At 44.7% G+C, this 12,485-nt stretch overlaps 1 protein-coding gene across 2 annotated transcripts in view; it reads right to left on the bottom strand.

The window, feature by feature from the left end:
• Window positions 1-12,485, bottom strand: part of AGAP1 (ArfGAP with GTPase domain, ankyrin repeat and PH domain 1) — a gene marked incomplete at its 5' end in the record, with an annotated part of 392,415 nt that overhangs the window by 204,960 nt on the left and 174,970 nt on the right. For both annotated transcript variants that reach the window (XM_084265229.1, XM_084265230.1), the window contains one exon: window positions 1,968-2,095. In XM_084265229.1, the coding sequence (XP_084121355.1) occupies window positions 1,968-2,095 (128 nt within the window). The remainder of the gene's footprint in view (window positions 1-1,967; window positions 2,096-12,485) is intronic.

Raw genomic sequence — 12,485 nt, 5'->3', positions numbered from 1 at the left:
TTGGCTTCCAAACTAGACTTGGGCAGGAAACTGGTGAGATCCTTGATATTTGACGTTCTTTAATCAAACCAGCTCCATTAACAGGAAAGCTTAACCTTAACTGATTTAAGAAAATGCCGAACACAGAGACAGATGCATCTGGCTAAGATCAGGTCGCACAAATCATTACCTATTCTCTTTAGAAAGTTTTGAAAACCTATACCATCATCATCACACCTAGTAAACTACGTCCTTCTTGGATCCAAGAGTAAACTCAGTACTGGCAATGTTCTCCACATTTCTGTGACAGCCCATTTCCTTTTTCACCACTGAAGAGGATGGGTCTCAGTACCTTAGCTAGCCTCTAAGTCAGCATAACTCCTCCTGCTCTGGAAGTATGAACATATAAAACCATCTGGAGGAAACTGTTTGGAAAGAAAACATGTCACACAGAGGGGTAGTTCCAAGTGCTTGTAGCAATGTCCTGAGAGTAGCTGAGATAATTTGGTTAATGTCCCGTAGGACAAGAAAGGGAAGTCTCTCCCATATGAGGAACTTGTACTTCACCAGAAGGTCCTAGGGTCCTTCAGAAGAGTCATATACCTCAGCACCTGCTTTAGGAAAGGGGATCTGAACAGCATTTTCTTTTGCTGTAATCAGAAGTGAGTCACACTCTGGGCTTGGTGTCTGGGCTTGGGTCAAAGTAGAAATCTCACAGCAAAGAACTCTAAGATCAAGCTGGCACCTGCATCTTGAATTAGCCCAATGGTGGAAATTTCAACTGGGGCTTAGAAAGAGACCATTCACTGTGAGCACGGGACCACCACAGCCTTCCATCCTGTGGTATATTGCTTTCAGAAGACAGTAACATGTCAAATTAAAGAAAAAAACCCACCACTTCTCCCCCAGTGATAGAACACTTCTTCATTATGTTGCTTTTTGCTCAAAAGCAGACATTCTCAGTGTGGGAGAAACGTCCACAGACAAAACCTCAACATGGGTGGCTCAAGAATGTAACATAACCTGAGAAGACACCGAAGTGTTATTGACTGTAGCCTAAAAATCTTGCCAGGAAAGCTGGTGGATGTATTGGATATCTCAGAGTGCTGTAGTGCTGTAGTGGAAGCCAGGCCACAGTTCAGGCCCCAAACTGTAAGGGTCACAGTGATGGCCCTACACATCCATCGGTCAAGGGAACATGACATCCCCGCCTGCACAGGTCATGGATCTGAGTGACAGAGCTGATATACATCCTAATTGCGAGTGTACACAGAGATTATCACTCACCTCTAGAAAACAAAGACAGTGAGGAAGGGCATCACGAGGGAACGTCTGAAGGTGCGTGGGCAGAAGTTGCTATTAACTGTATTTTTCCAAAAACTACCATATCTACGTGGTCAAGGCCACTGGACTCTCCTGCCATACATTAAGGTAGCAAACGGTTTTGTTTTTACACATCATATCTCCAAGTCAATAGCAACAGACATTTCTATGTCATTGCAGGGGAATAATTCCAATTGAGCATAACAGAGACTGGCAATTACAGCTGTGCCCAGCACTCACAAATGTAAGATTCCAGCGTGTGAACCACTGAGATATACCAGCTATCTATTATTGCTCAGCACACGACTGAATGAGAACAATAACCAAAAAAACACCCCACATAGTGAGGTAATTTTAAAACACAGTACAGCAAATCCTGCTATTGTAACAATTGGTGTCCTCAGAACAGCAGGTTGCTGGGCGTAAATCAGCACGATCATAGATGGCTTTAAAGCCAAATTATTTTACTGCAGCGGTTTCTCGAAACAAAGTCAAGCCAATTTTGAAAAGTAAATAGATATTGCTTCAAACTACACATAACTGATAATTTAATTAAAAAAAAAACCCTGCCAAATGCCTACTGAGCTGCAAAAAGAGCACTGGCATTAAACACATGGAATGAAAAGCAGCTATCGGTTCCTTTTTCAAGCAACTGGAGTCTGTACCTGGCTGATATGTACGGCAGAAACCTGGGCGGAACACACGGATGAGTGGCTTGGAGAGTTTGGTAGAGATTTGCAGGGTCCAATTGAGAGCTGCTGTTTCTTCCTCGTTGCAACAATCTTCTGAGCCACTAAAGAAAAACAAAATGTACAGGCAGGTAAGCTATGGTACACACTGGAGAACATGGTATGTCAGAAATACACAGACCAGGGGTTTACACTGCCAAAGCCTGCTCCAAAAATTGACCGTCATATGTCCAGTTAAGATGACAGATGCTGGTTTCCTGCAACACGCTCCATGTGAGACTCCAGCTCTGTTCTCCACATGGATGAAACCACACTGGGAGAGAACCAAAGAGCTAGTAACACCCAAGCAGAAGGGGAAAAGGCAGGTGTCTCAAATCACAAACAGCAGCACCATGAAGGATCTAACAAATCCACTACACCCTCACAACACCACCCTAGCAAAGCCTATGGTGGTAGTACACACTCTCCTTTCTTCTTTGGGATGCTCTCCTCACAGAGAGGATCTAAATGTAAGTGACACTTGACTAACAATCCACCTCAAGTGCATCTCAGTGGTTTTTACCAGTGCGACCCTGGAAGATGTCCTGCTGCATAGGACAAGGGCACCTTAGGAAAGCCATCGCTCCCAGTCCAAGCAGGTCTGGTTTATACCAAGGCCTGTGCTCTCTGCTGCTGAGAAGCAAGATGGACTCTGTTTAATTCCCAGCCTCTGGACAATCAGGACGATCCATTTTAGAAAACCACAAACTTAAATTGTTTGAAATAAAGGCTAATCAAAATAACAAAAATAACAAAGGGTCCCTGACACAGAATACCCAGCATAGTGGTGCTGCACATCCCATCCCACCCAAATTCGTTACAGAAAGCTGCTGTATCATGACATCTTGTTTCAGGTTTATTACTTAGCAGCACCAGCACAGCTGGCAAAATGCCAAATCTATTTTTGCAATTTATTAAGAAATTTCCTACAAGGGGTAGGGAACAGCAGCATTTATCAAGCGGACGCAGGGATCAGAGTCATTAACATCTCTGTATACAGCCTAGCAGGCTCATAGCAAAAAACCTGAAACAGAGCTCCTGCGAAATGCAGCAACTTCCATGCCTCTCCTGTTATTGTGACATTAAAAAAAAGTCCAACTATTTCAGAAATTAATTTCTGTGATGCTCTGAAATTTGAAAGAGCTCATGTTAGGTCATAAGGACTTAAAATCCCTTATGCTACATTTGTTGCCTACCTTTTGGGTCACAAATTAGAAGAGTAAACAAAATTTCCATCTCCAGAGACTGGTGGCTAATGAAAAATACTGCTAAAGAAACTTAGCTTCCTAGCACAGAGTCATCTTCATGAAGCGAAGCACTCAATGAAACACCATGTGAGGGTGTCCGGTGCCACTCGTGCCGGTTCCACCAAAACCAGAGAGGCACAACGGCAACAATTTGCAGCACCTTCTTAAAAAGCCACCTGGAAACTTGCTGTAATTAGACTAACAGCATTCATTTGTCTTGTGCAGAGAAGATATGAAGACTTTATGGAAATTCCAAGATCTTTTTTTTCCAGCAATGCTGTATTGCTGGTTCAGTCCCAAACCCAGTCCTGTTACACATGGTAACAGAGGCAGAGATGTTGTTTAGCAGGGTAACCATGGGATTTCTCCTCAAATGAATGGAATTTTAATAAGAAACCAGTCCATGGCTTATGTTTTTCATGTAAATGAATGATGGCATAACCATGATTTAGTGAGAATACATCGTGTAAAAAATGGCTCGTATATATGAAGAAGCAGCTTCATTAGTTACATCCCACCTCCAATAGGCCTCTTATCATCCTGAAAGGATGGTATCAATTAATTTATCTTCCCCTAGCATATTGATCATAACCTTCATCAGCTAATCATGTTTAAATTACAGAGGAATATCGTAGCACTCTGTCATTTCAGACCCATTGGTTTATTGATCTGGAGCCTGGAAAGCCATATATTAAAATATTTTAAAACACATTAGTGAATGCAGAGAGCAAACCAAAGGTCAGATTTTAACATATGCAGGTGGATTTGTCTTCATCATAAGTAGCAAAGACCTAAATTAAGACCAAAACTGAATTAAAACCACACATGAATGGAAACTACCTTCGGCAAAAGCTTCTCTCACACCAGAGAGGTAATTAGTCAAGGAAAATATTTACCTCTTCCCTTCACTCTGAATATAGGTGTGTTTGTAGCTTCACATCAGCACACATAATGCTGTCTTGCCAAATTACTGCTCTTCCAAGGAACGAGGGAAAAAAAACCAACCCAAGCCAGCCTGAACTCACCTACTCAAATGCATGACCTCAAAGGTCTTTTGTCTGCTACAAAAGCAGGTATTTTAAAAAATGCCCCCCAAAAACGCACAAGCAGTCCAGAACTAAACCCTACACAGAGCAGCACAAGGATTAATTTCCCGTGCGTGCCATCCAAACGGTACAATGACAGCAGAAGATCTAAAACCACGCAACAAATTCTGGACCAGCCCATTCTCAGCCTCAAATTTCTCCAGCTCTTCCCTCCGTTCGAAAAGCGACGTGCCCTAATGGAAATCCCCTTCTGAGCTGCCAAACCTTCCCAATTCCCCCTCCAGTTCGGCAACAAGTCTGACATCCCCCGCCAGAGCACGGTTCCTCCTGCCTCTCCCCTCTCTTCATTAGCAACCCGCTCTTCCTTTGAGACACCAAACAGTTTTTGCTTCTTTCATTGCAGTCATGCAGCTGTCACTCCATAATTAGATTGTGTTCAATATTCAAGTGCTCAGGGCTACTTGCCCTTGGATATGATGGGGATATGAGCTTCAGAAGTACCTAAAGGAGTACCCTGACCCTTCAAAGTTTGCAACATATGAAAGACGTGACTGATCATCTGTGGGGCAATCGCTGGACTGTCAAAAGACCTACTGTGCTCTTTCTAAAGCTACCTTGTGAGAAGAGATGAAACCTAAATCTTGCCCATCAGAAGTCAATAAAAGGGGTTCAGCACGTATCTCCTCAGCAGTGCTGCTGCAAATTCACGTTTTCTACATCTTCTATTCCAGAGAAGAAAGCCCTGAAATACACAAAACTTAAAATGGCTGGTACTGAAAACCCCACAGATCTGCTGACTCCTGCTGCTGACATCTTCAGACACAGTAGTTACGGAGGAAAAAAAACACCCCACAGTTAAATGGTTGTGTAGCAAGAGAGAAATACACCGTAATTATAAGAACTAACACCAGACCCAGAGAACAGTCATGTCATATTGCTGGTTCAGCCCCAAACCCATTCCCATTGCTACATATGGGTTAGGACTCAAGGAGATCATTAGCTGCTTAGCGATGGCAGGGAAAAAAAGTAATCCTTAAACTGACATAATTTGTTTCCCTGACTACAACTTATAAAAGTTCACCCTGGATTTATGAGCAACTCTGTCAGGGTTGTATCAAAACACATCCAAAAGGGTAATTTTTGTCCCCCCAAAAGGCAGTGCCCACTACCCAATAGTGGCTAGGTGGGACCTGGGCTGAAAAACATTCTGCAATGAAAATGCTTTTGAGGAATGCACGATATAAGCTGTGGCCATATGTAAACACCTCCTTGCTGTTAATGAAAGCCAACTAGTGTCCTTCATTAACCAACATAAGGCTACTTGGAGTCAATATCTTCAGCTTAATATTGAAGTGCCCGTAACTGAAATGCCAGTCCAGAGGAAGCTAAACAATTAAAGTGAACACTGGTCTATAAAGTGAATAGAGGATGGAAGGAAGCAGAAATAGTTCTGCCCTGGAGCTTTCAGGATCTATTTCATCCAAAAGATGGTTCCATGCTTCTGAATTTAACATTAATAGGTTTGCTAAGATCTGTTTCTAAACCACATGGAATACCAACTTAATCTATGTGTCAGATATCAAAAATAATCAAGATAGTGACAAGCATTTCAGCTGTTTTTAAAAATCAATGTCACAGTCTCTACTTTTATATACTTAATTAAGCTATCCATTTCAGAAAGGTTTTTATTGTAAGCCATCTATATGCAGTATGAAAAGCTAAACGAAATTTATTTGCAAAGTCAAAGACTCTTCTGCAAATAAACAGGGACATGCCAAGGAGATTTAGAAAGCAGGAGAATTGACAATTGACAAATATTTGGTCTTTGGAGAAGACATGCTTATTTACATTTAGACTTAATTTCATAAGCCAGAAGGACTAGAAGCTGTATTTTCCTTCAAGGCCTTGTTAATTAAAAGCATGTAAAATTCCTGGGTCTGCAAGATGAATAAAACATCCAAGTTTGGAGAGAAAGCTCTTGACTTGAATGCCTCTTCTTCCATGCCTGACCTAGCTCACCAAAACAAAATTAACCTTCCCACCCGCTGCCACTTTCATTTCAAAGGCTACTTTTTGTTAGTCAAACTACCCATCCGCCAGCAGCCCCTACCAACTTCTGGCTGGCTAGTTTAGGGGAAGGCTGAGAGGTCCCACTGAGCAGAAAGCTCAGTGGTCCAGCAGCGTTGGAGCTGTAAAATAAAGTTTCATCGGTCCAGCGTATCTGCACATCACCACTGTTTCCATCTGCACATAGGGAAAAAGTTAGCCATATGCTAACTTTGGCCAAACAAAGCTCTCCCATCCTGCCCTCAACAGTGTGGGGCTGACTACCAGAGGGCTAAATTCACTCGTGGGAGGAAGAGCAGGTCCCCGAAACCCAGCACTGTGCCTCCATAATGAACCAACTCCTCTTTGTGCTCCGTTTCGGAGCTAATCACCATGAGAAATACTGTTGCCAGAGTAACTGCTCTGACAGAGTTGTCTTTCCTTGGTTCAAAGAGCTGTTCACATGTCAACTTCTTGTGCAGCGTGAGGCTGCTTTGGCGGGGGCAGCCGGGTCTCTCAAATCTCGTTAGTGCAGCTTCATTCAAGTATAAGGACAAAAAAGACAGAGACCTGGGGGGAAAATACTCCTTACAAGAAGTTCAAGACACAAGGTAGGACTGTATCATCTAGCTCCACACCTCTTCAAACTGAACACACAAAGGTCCCTCTGCACCGCACAACAGACGTGCTTGGGGAAACATGGTCTAGCCCAAGGCCTCCTCTATCACTGGATTAAGACCGGAAAATATCCAGAGGTATCCAACAATCTGATCTCTTTCCCAACGGGCAGTGACTAGAGCCACCGCCGCGTCCTCCACTTTTCACCACAGAACGCCTGAAATAGTAAAGGGATGACTCCAGGCACACAATACCTTTATCATCTGGCGGGGCTTCTCTTCCCAGTTATAGTCAGCACCAGGGTACTGGGTATTCATGGGAAAGCGGTGGATGTCATCTACAACTTGACTTCAGCAAGGCTTTTGATACTGTCTCCCATGACATCCTGATAGCAAAGCTGAGAGAGCATGGGATAGATGAGTGGACAGTGAAGTGGGTTGAGAACTGGCTGTCAGACTGAGCTCAGCGAGTGGTGATCAGTGGAGCAGAGTGTGACTGGAGACCTGTGACTAGCGGTGTTCCCCAGGGCTCAGTGTTGGGTCCAGTCCTGTTTAATATCTTCACTGATGACCTTGATGAGGGAATAGCATCCACCCTCAGAAAGTACGCTGATGATACAAAGCTGGGAGGAGCTCTGCGGAGAAGGACCTGGGGGTCCCATTTGATGACAGGTTGGCCATGAGACAGCAGTGTGCCCTGGGGGCTGAGAGAGCCAATGGGACCCTGGGGTGCATCAGGAGGAGTGTGGCCAGCGTGTTGAAGGAGGTGATCTTCCCCCTCTACTCTGCCCTGGTCAGGCCCCACCTGGAGTATTGTGTCCAGTTCTGGGCTTCCTGGTATAAAAAAGACAGGGATCTCCTGGAGAGAGTCCAGAGAAGGGCTACAAAGATGATTAAGGGCCTGGAGCATCTCCTGTATGAAGAAAGGCTGAGTAAGCTGGGACTGTTCAGCCTAGAGAAAAGACGACTAAGGGGTGACCTTATTAATGTTTATAAACATCTTAAGTATAGGATGCAGGGGGAAATGGCCAGCCCCTTTTCAGTGGTCTGAAAAGGGGATAGGACAAGGGGCAATGGCTGCAAGTTGGAGCACAGGAAGTTCCGCACCAATGTGCGGAAGAACTTTTTCACAGTGAGGGTGAGGGAGCCCTGGGACAGGCTGCCCAGGGAGGTGGTGGAGTCTCCTTCTCTGGAGATATTCAAGATCCGTCTGGACACCTATCTGTGCAATGTGAGCTAGGGAGCTGCTTTGGCAGGGGGCTTGGACTCGATGATCTCTTGAGGTCCCTTCCAACCCCTACGATTCTGTGATTCTATGATTCAGGTGATGTGAACAGCCTTCTCCAGTTACCACTCATTTAACTCAGAGCTGGTTTCTCAAGACCATGGAGAAGACCATTTATCTCCGCTGTGTGTCCGAGCAAGAGCAAACACCAGGGTCAGTTAAAACCTGCCACGCTCTGTGCAAAAGATGGGATGCAAGCAGCGAGCAGTACATTTAATTCTACTTAGTCACTGGCAGAAAACAGGTTTCAGGGATGCTCATGGCTGGATGGAGAAAAACAGAAGGGACAAACACAAGCATCTATTTTAACTGGTTGGGGGAAAAAAAAAAGTCTGAAACTTTACACAAGGATTAACTTTCATCTTAAACAAGGTGTCTACCCTCCATACTTACAGATATCTTTGAATGCCAAACAACATCGCATCTTTGTGGAAAGTCTCTGTTCAATTCCGATCACCCACCAGAGACTTGGAAAAGGTGTGGAATTAGTTTGAAATTAAACTTAAATGCTCTGGCTGATGGAACAGCCAGCCCTCCAAAAACACTTTGGAGGGTTTTTCGAACTTTTACAAGAAAAATTAATTCTTTTTGCTAACTTATAGGTTGGAGTAATGATCTTAACAATTCCTAATCTGACTGCTTTTAGAGACCATCAAGAGACCTCTGCCTACACAGAGAACAGAATATTAACCCTTCCTGCAGCTGGTGCTGAGCAAGATGCACGCCAAGACGACAACTTCCAAGGAAGGCTGAACAATACACATGCCATGGCGCGTCTCTGAAAGGGGCACGCTCTCGCTGCAGAGCCCAAGGCTGCAGGAGAGGGGGTTAAGCATGAGAGAATTAACGTTTCATCATGAGGCTTACACAAGAAACCTGATTCTCCATTTAATTGTTAAAAACAGTGAAAAAATAATTTTTACATGAGTCAAAGTATTTGCCTAGTGCTTAAAATTCCCAGGGGACAGAATGAGCTTCGGAAACAGCGCAACGTTTGTCATCAGGGCCCCAATACCATTAGAAATTCCTCAACCAGTTCCCATATAACTCCTGGTTCCTTAAAAATATCCCACTAACCCAAACAGAACCTTGTAGGAAGCAGGTGAGGGAAAGCTGAAGAAGCATAACTGGCGTAACTGATACACCACCACAATCATGGTTCACCAGACCAAGAACAATCAATCTCCTCCTGCCCATGAGCCCCGCTGACGACGGTTCCCTCGCTTTATGAGAAAACACACGGTGGGAAGTTAAGATACATAGCAGCTTAACATTGTTACAGCAGCTGTGTTACAGCTTAATATTCCATATTTACCATATATAACAGTTCATAAAGGAAATTTATTCCACAATTACGTATTAGAAGCAAAGCAGTAATAACTAGAAAAGCGAGCACCAACCACAACTGCTTCTGAATGGGAAACATTAAGTTAAGTATCCACTATTAAGGCCATTGAGCCTGTTATTTTAAATTCAATCCATTTTTTTAGGCTAAACAACTGCTATATTTCTCCCTTTATAAAGGCGAACTTGGCAGATCACGTGCCAGCTGCGATACAGAAATAAGTACTGCACTTCTATAGCATCTGGGTTCAGAGGCAGATATTTCTTGAGCTACTTTCCAGGTTTTCTTGAGCTCTTATATGTCAATATATTAAAAAAAACCCAGGACCCTTATGTGTTTCTGTCCTCTCCAACGATGGTTGACAGAATGTAGACAAAGGGTGGTGGTCAATGGGTCTGTGTCCAGGTGGAGGCCAGTGACAAGCGGGGTCCCCCAGGTGTCTGTCTTGGGACCAGTGCTCTTTAACATCTTTATCAATGACATCGATGATGGAATCGAGTGCACCCTCAGCAAGTTTGGGGATGACACCAAGCTGAGTGGTGTGGGTGACACAACAGAAGGAAAGGAAGCCATCCAGAGGGATCTTGACAGGCTGGAAAGCTGGGCCCAGGTGAACCTAATGAGGTTCAACACTGCAAAGTGTCAGGTCTTGCACTTGGGCCAGAAGAATCCCAGAGATACAGACTGGGAGAAGAGCTCCTGGGGAGTAGCCCTGCTGAGAAGGACTTGGGGATTCTGGTAGATGAGAAACCTAACATGAGCCAGCAGTGTGCTCTTGCAGCTCAGAAGGCCAATGGTATCCTGGGCTCCATGTGAAGAGGGGTGGACAGCAGGGACAGGGAGGGGATTGTCCCTCTCTGCTCTGCCCTCAGGAGGCCCCAGCTGGAGTCCTGTGTCCAGAGCTGGGGTCTCCAATACAAGAAAGATGTGGGACTGTTTGGGAGGGTTCAGAGGAGGCCACAAAGATGATTAGAGGGCTGGAGCATCTCCCCTACAAAGAGAGGCTGGGGGAGCTGGGCTTGTTCAGCCTGGAGAAGAGAAGGCTATGGGGGGACCTCATTGCAGCCTTCCAGTACCTGAAGGGAATGTACAAACAGGAGGGGAATCAACTTTTTAAAAGGATAGACACTGGCAGGACAAGGGGGAATGGATTAAAACTAAAGAAAGGAAGGTTTAGATTAGATATTAGGGGGAAGTTTTTTTACAGAGAGAGTGGTGAGGGGCTGGAACAGGCTGCCCAGAGAGATGGTGGATGCGCCATCCTAGGAAGTGTTCAAGGCCAGGTTGGATGGGGCGCTGGGCAACCTTGTGTAGATCCAGGCCTGGAGGTTAGTGGCCCTGCCTGTGGCAGGGGGATTGGAGCTCTATGAACCTTGGGGTCCCTTCCAAACCATGCCATTCTATGATTCTGTGATGGTCAAGCTGTTCCATGAAACATTACTAGCAGTCCATTTAACACAATGTTCTTCTGTGCAAGCATAGCGTATGTAAAACTGAGGCAAGCAAATGCACAAGGTATACACACCATAGTACACAGTTGCACGAGATGCCACTTCTAGCAGGAAAATTGGCTTAAGAACTTTTAAGCCCAGTGATATAGTTTAAGTCATGGTCCAACAATCAGCAAAAAAAAAAAATGAGTGGGCACTTCTCAGGCTGGTTTTCCCTGTAGAAATGTCATGCTGTAAAGCCGTACCCACAGAGATGCGCTATCACCCTGCACTGAACACAGACACTAAGAGCAGTACGTGCCAGGATAACCTCTAGTTCCCAACAAGGGTGGGAAGGGAGAATGCAGAGCTACTACTGGCCTCAGCCCCTGCACAGCAAGGAAAGGCCCAAGCTACCTGATAAAAGAATTAGTATCTACGGTGCAAGGCACCAAAAGTTTAAGAACTTTCAGAGGACGAAGTGCTTTGCTAAACCAATCTTTACTACTTACAACTGTCTGATGACATACATACTTGATAACTGCCTTTTTATTACTCCAGTACATCACACTTCACTTTGAAGTGCAAAGATAGAAGAGGGATTTCAAGGACAGCAGGGGATATCATACTGCCAACACCAAAGCTAACCCAACAATTGCAGCTGGCAAACCAAAAGGCAACCACTACAGAACTAGTTGGCTAAGAACAAAGGAAAGGCATGTCCATCCCATGGAAAGACAAGTAGTAATGTTCTGCTCTCCCTTCCCAAACGCGAACTGCCATGCATTTCCCCCACAGCCTGTACCTCTACTATCAGGACACAGAACCATCAAAGGTTCTGAGCTTCCAGAGCTTTATTTCTGGAGACTCAGTAACTCTCGTGGCGAAATATCAAATTTCTGCATCACTTCTGAAATCACAGCAACACTGGATACTGCTTTCCAGAACCTTTAAAAAGCTGCGTTACCTTGCGAATGTTAAGTAAACCAAACTGAGTTGTCCAAATTGGAGAGCAGCTATCATTCCTACACTAGGCAGGCAAAATTACACAAATAAATTGATCTTGTAGAAGTGTTGGTGTATGCCTGTTGGCACGGGTTCCCAGTAAGCAGTCAAATCCTTCACCAACTGCCAATAAAAGCTACAATGCTGAGGGAGCATGTCTCCTATGAATACAGGCTCAGAGTCAGGCTTGGACAGCCTGGAGAAGAGAAGGCTCTGGGGAGACATAATTACAGCCTACCAACAGCTATACAGGTCCTACAGTAAAGTGTGTGTGTGGGACTGTTCACTAGGGAGTGCAGGGATGGGACAAGAGGCTGTGACTTCAAGCTGAAAGCGGGCAGGGTTAGGTTAGATGTTAGGAAGAAATTCTTTACTCAGAGTGGTGAGGCCCTGGCACAGGGTGCCCAGAGAGGTTGTGGAAGCCCCATCCCTGT

This window comes from Gallinula chloropus, assembly GCF_964237585.1.
Source record: "Gallinula chloropus genome assembly, chromosome: 5".
NCBI lineage: Eukaryota > Metazoa > Chordata > Aves > Gruiformes > Rallidae > Gallinula > Gallinula chloropus.
This window is presented reverse-complemented; position numbering and strand designations above follow the sequence as displayed.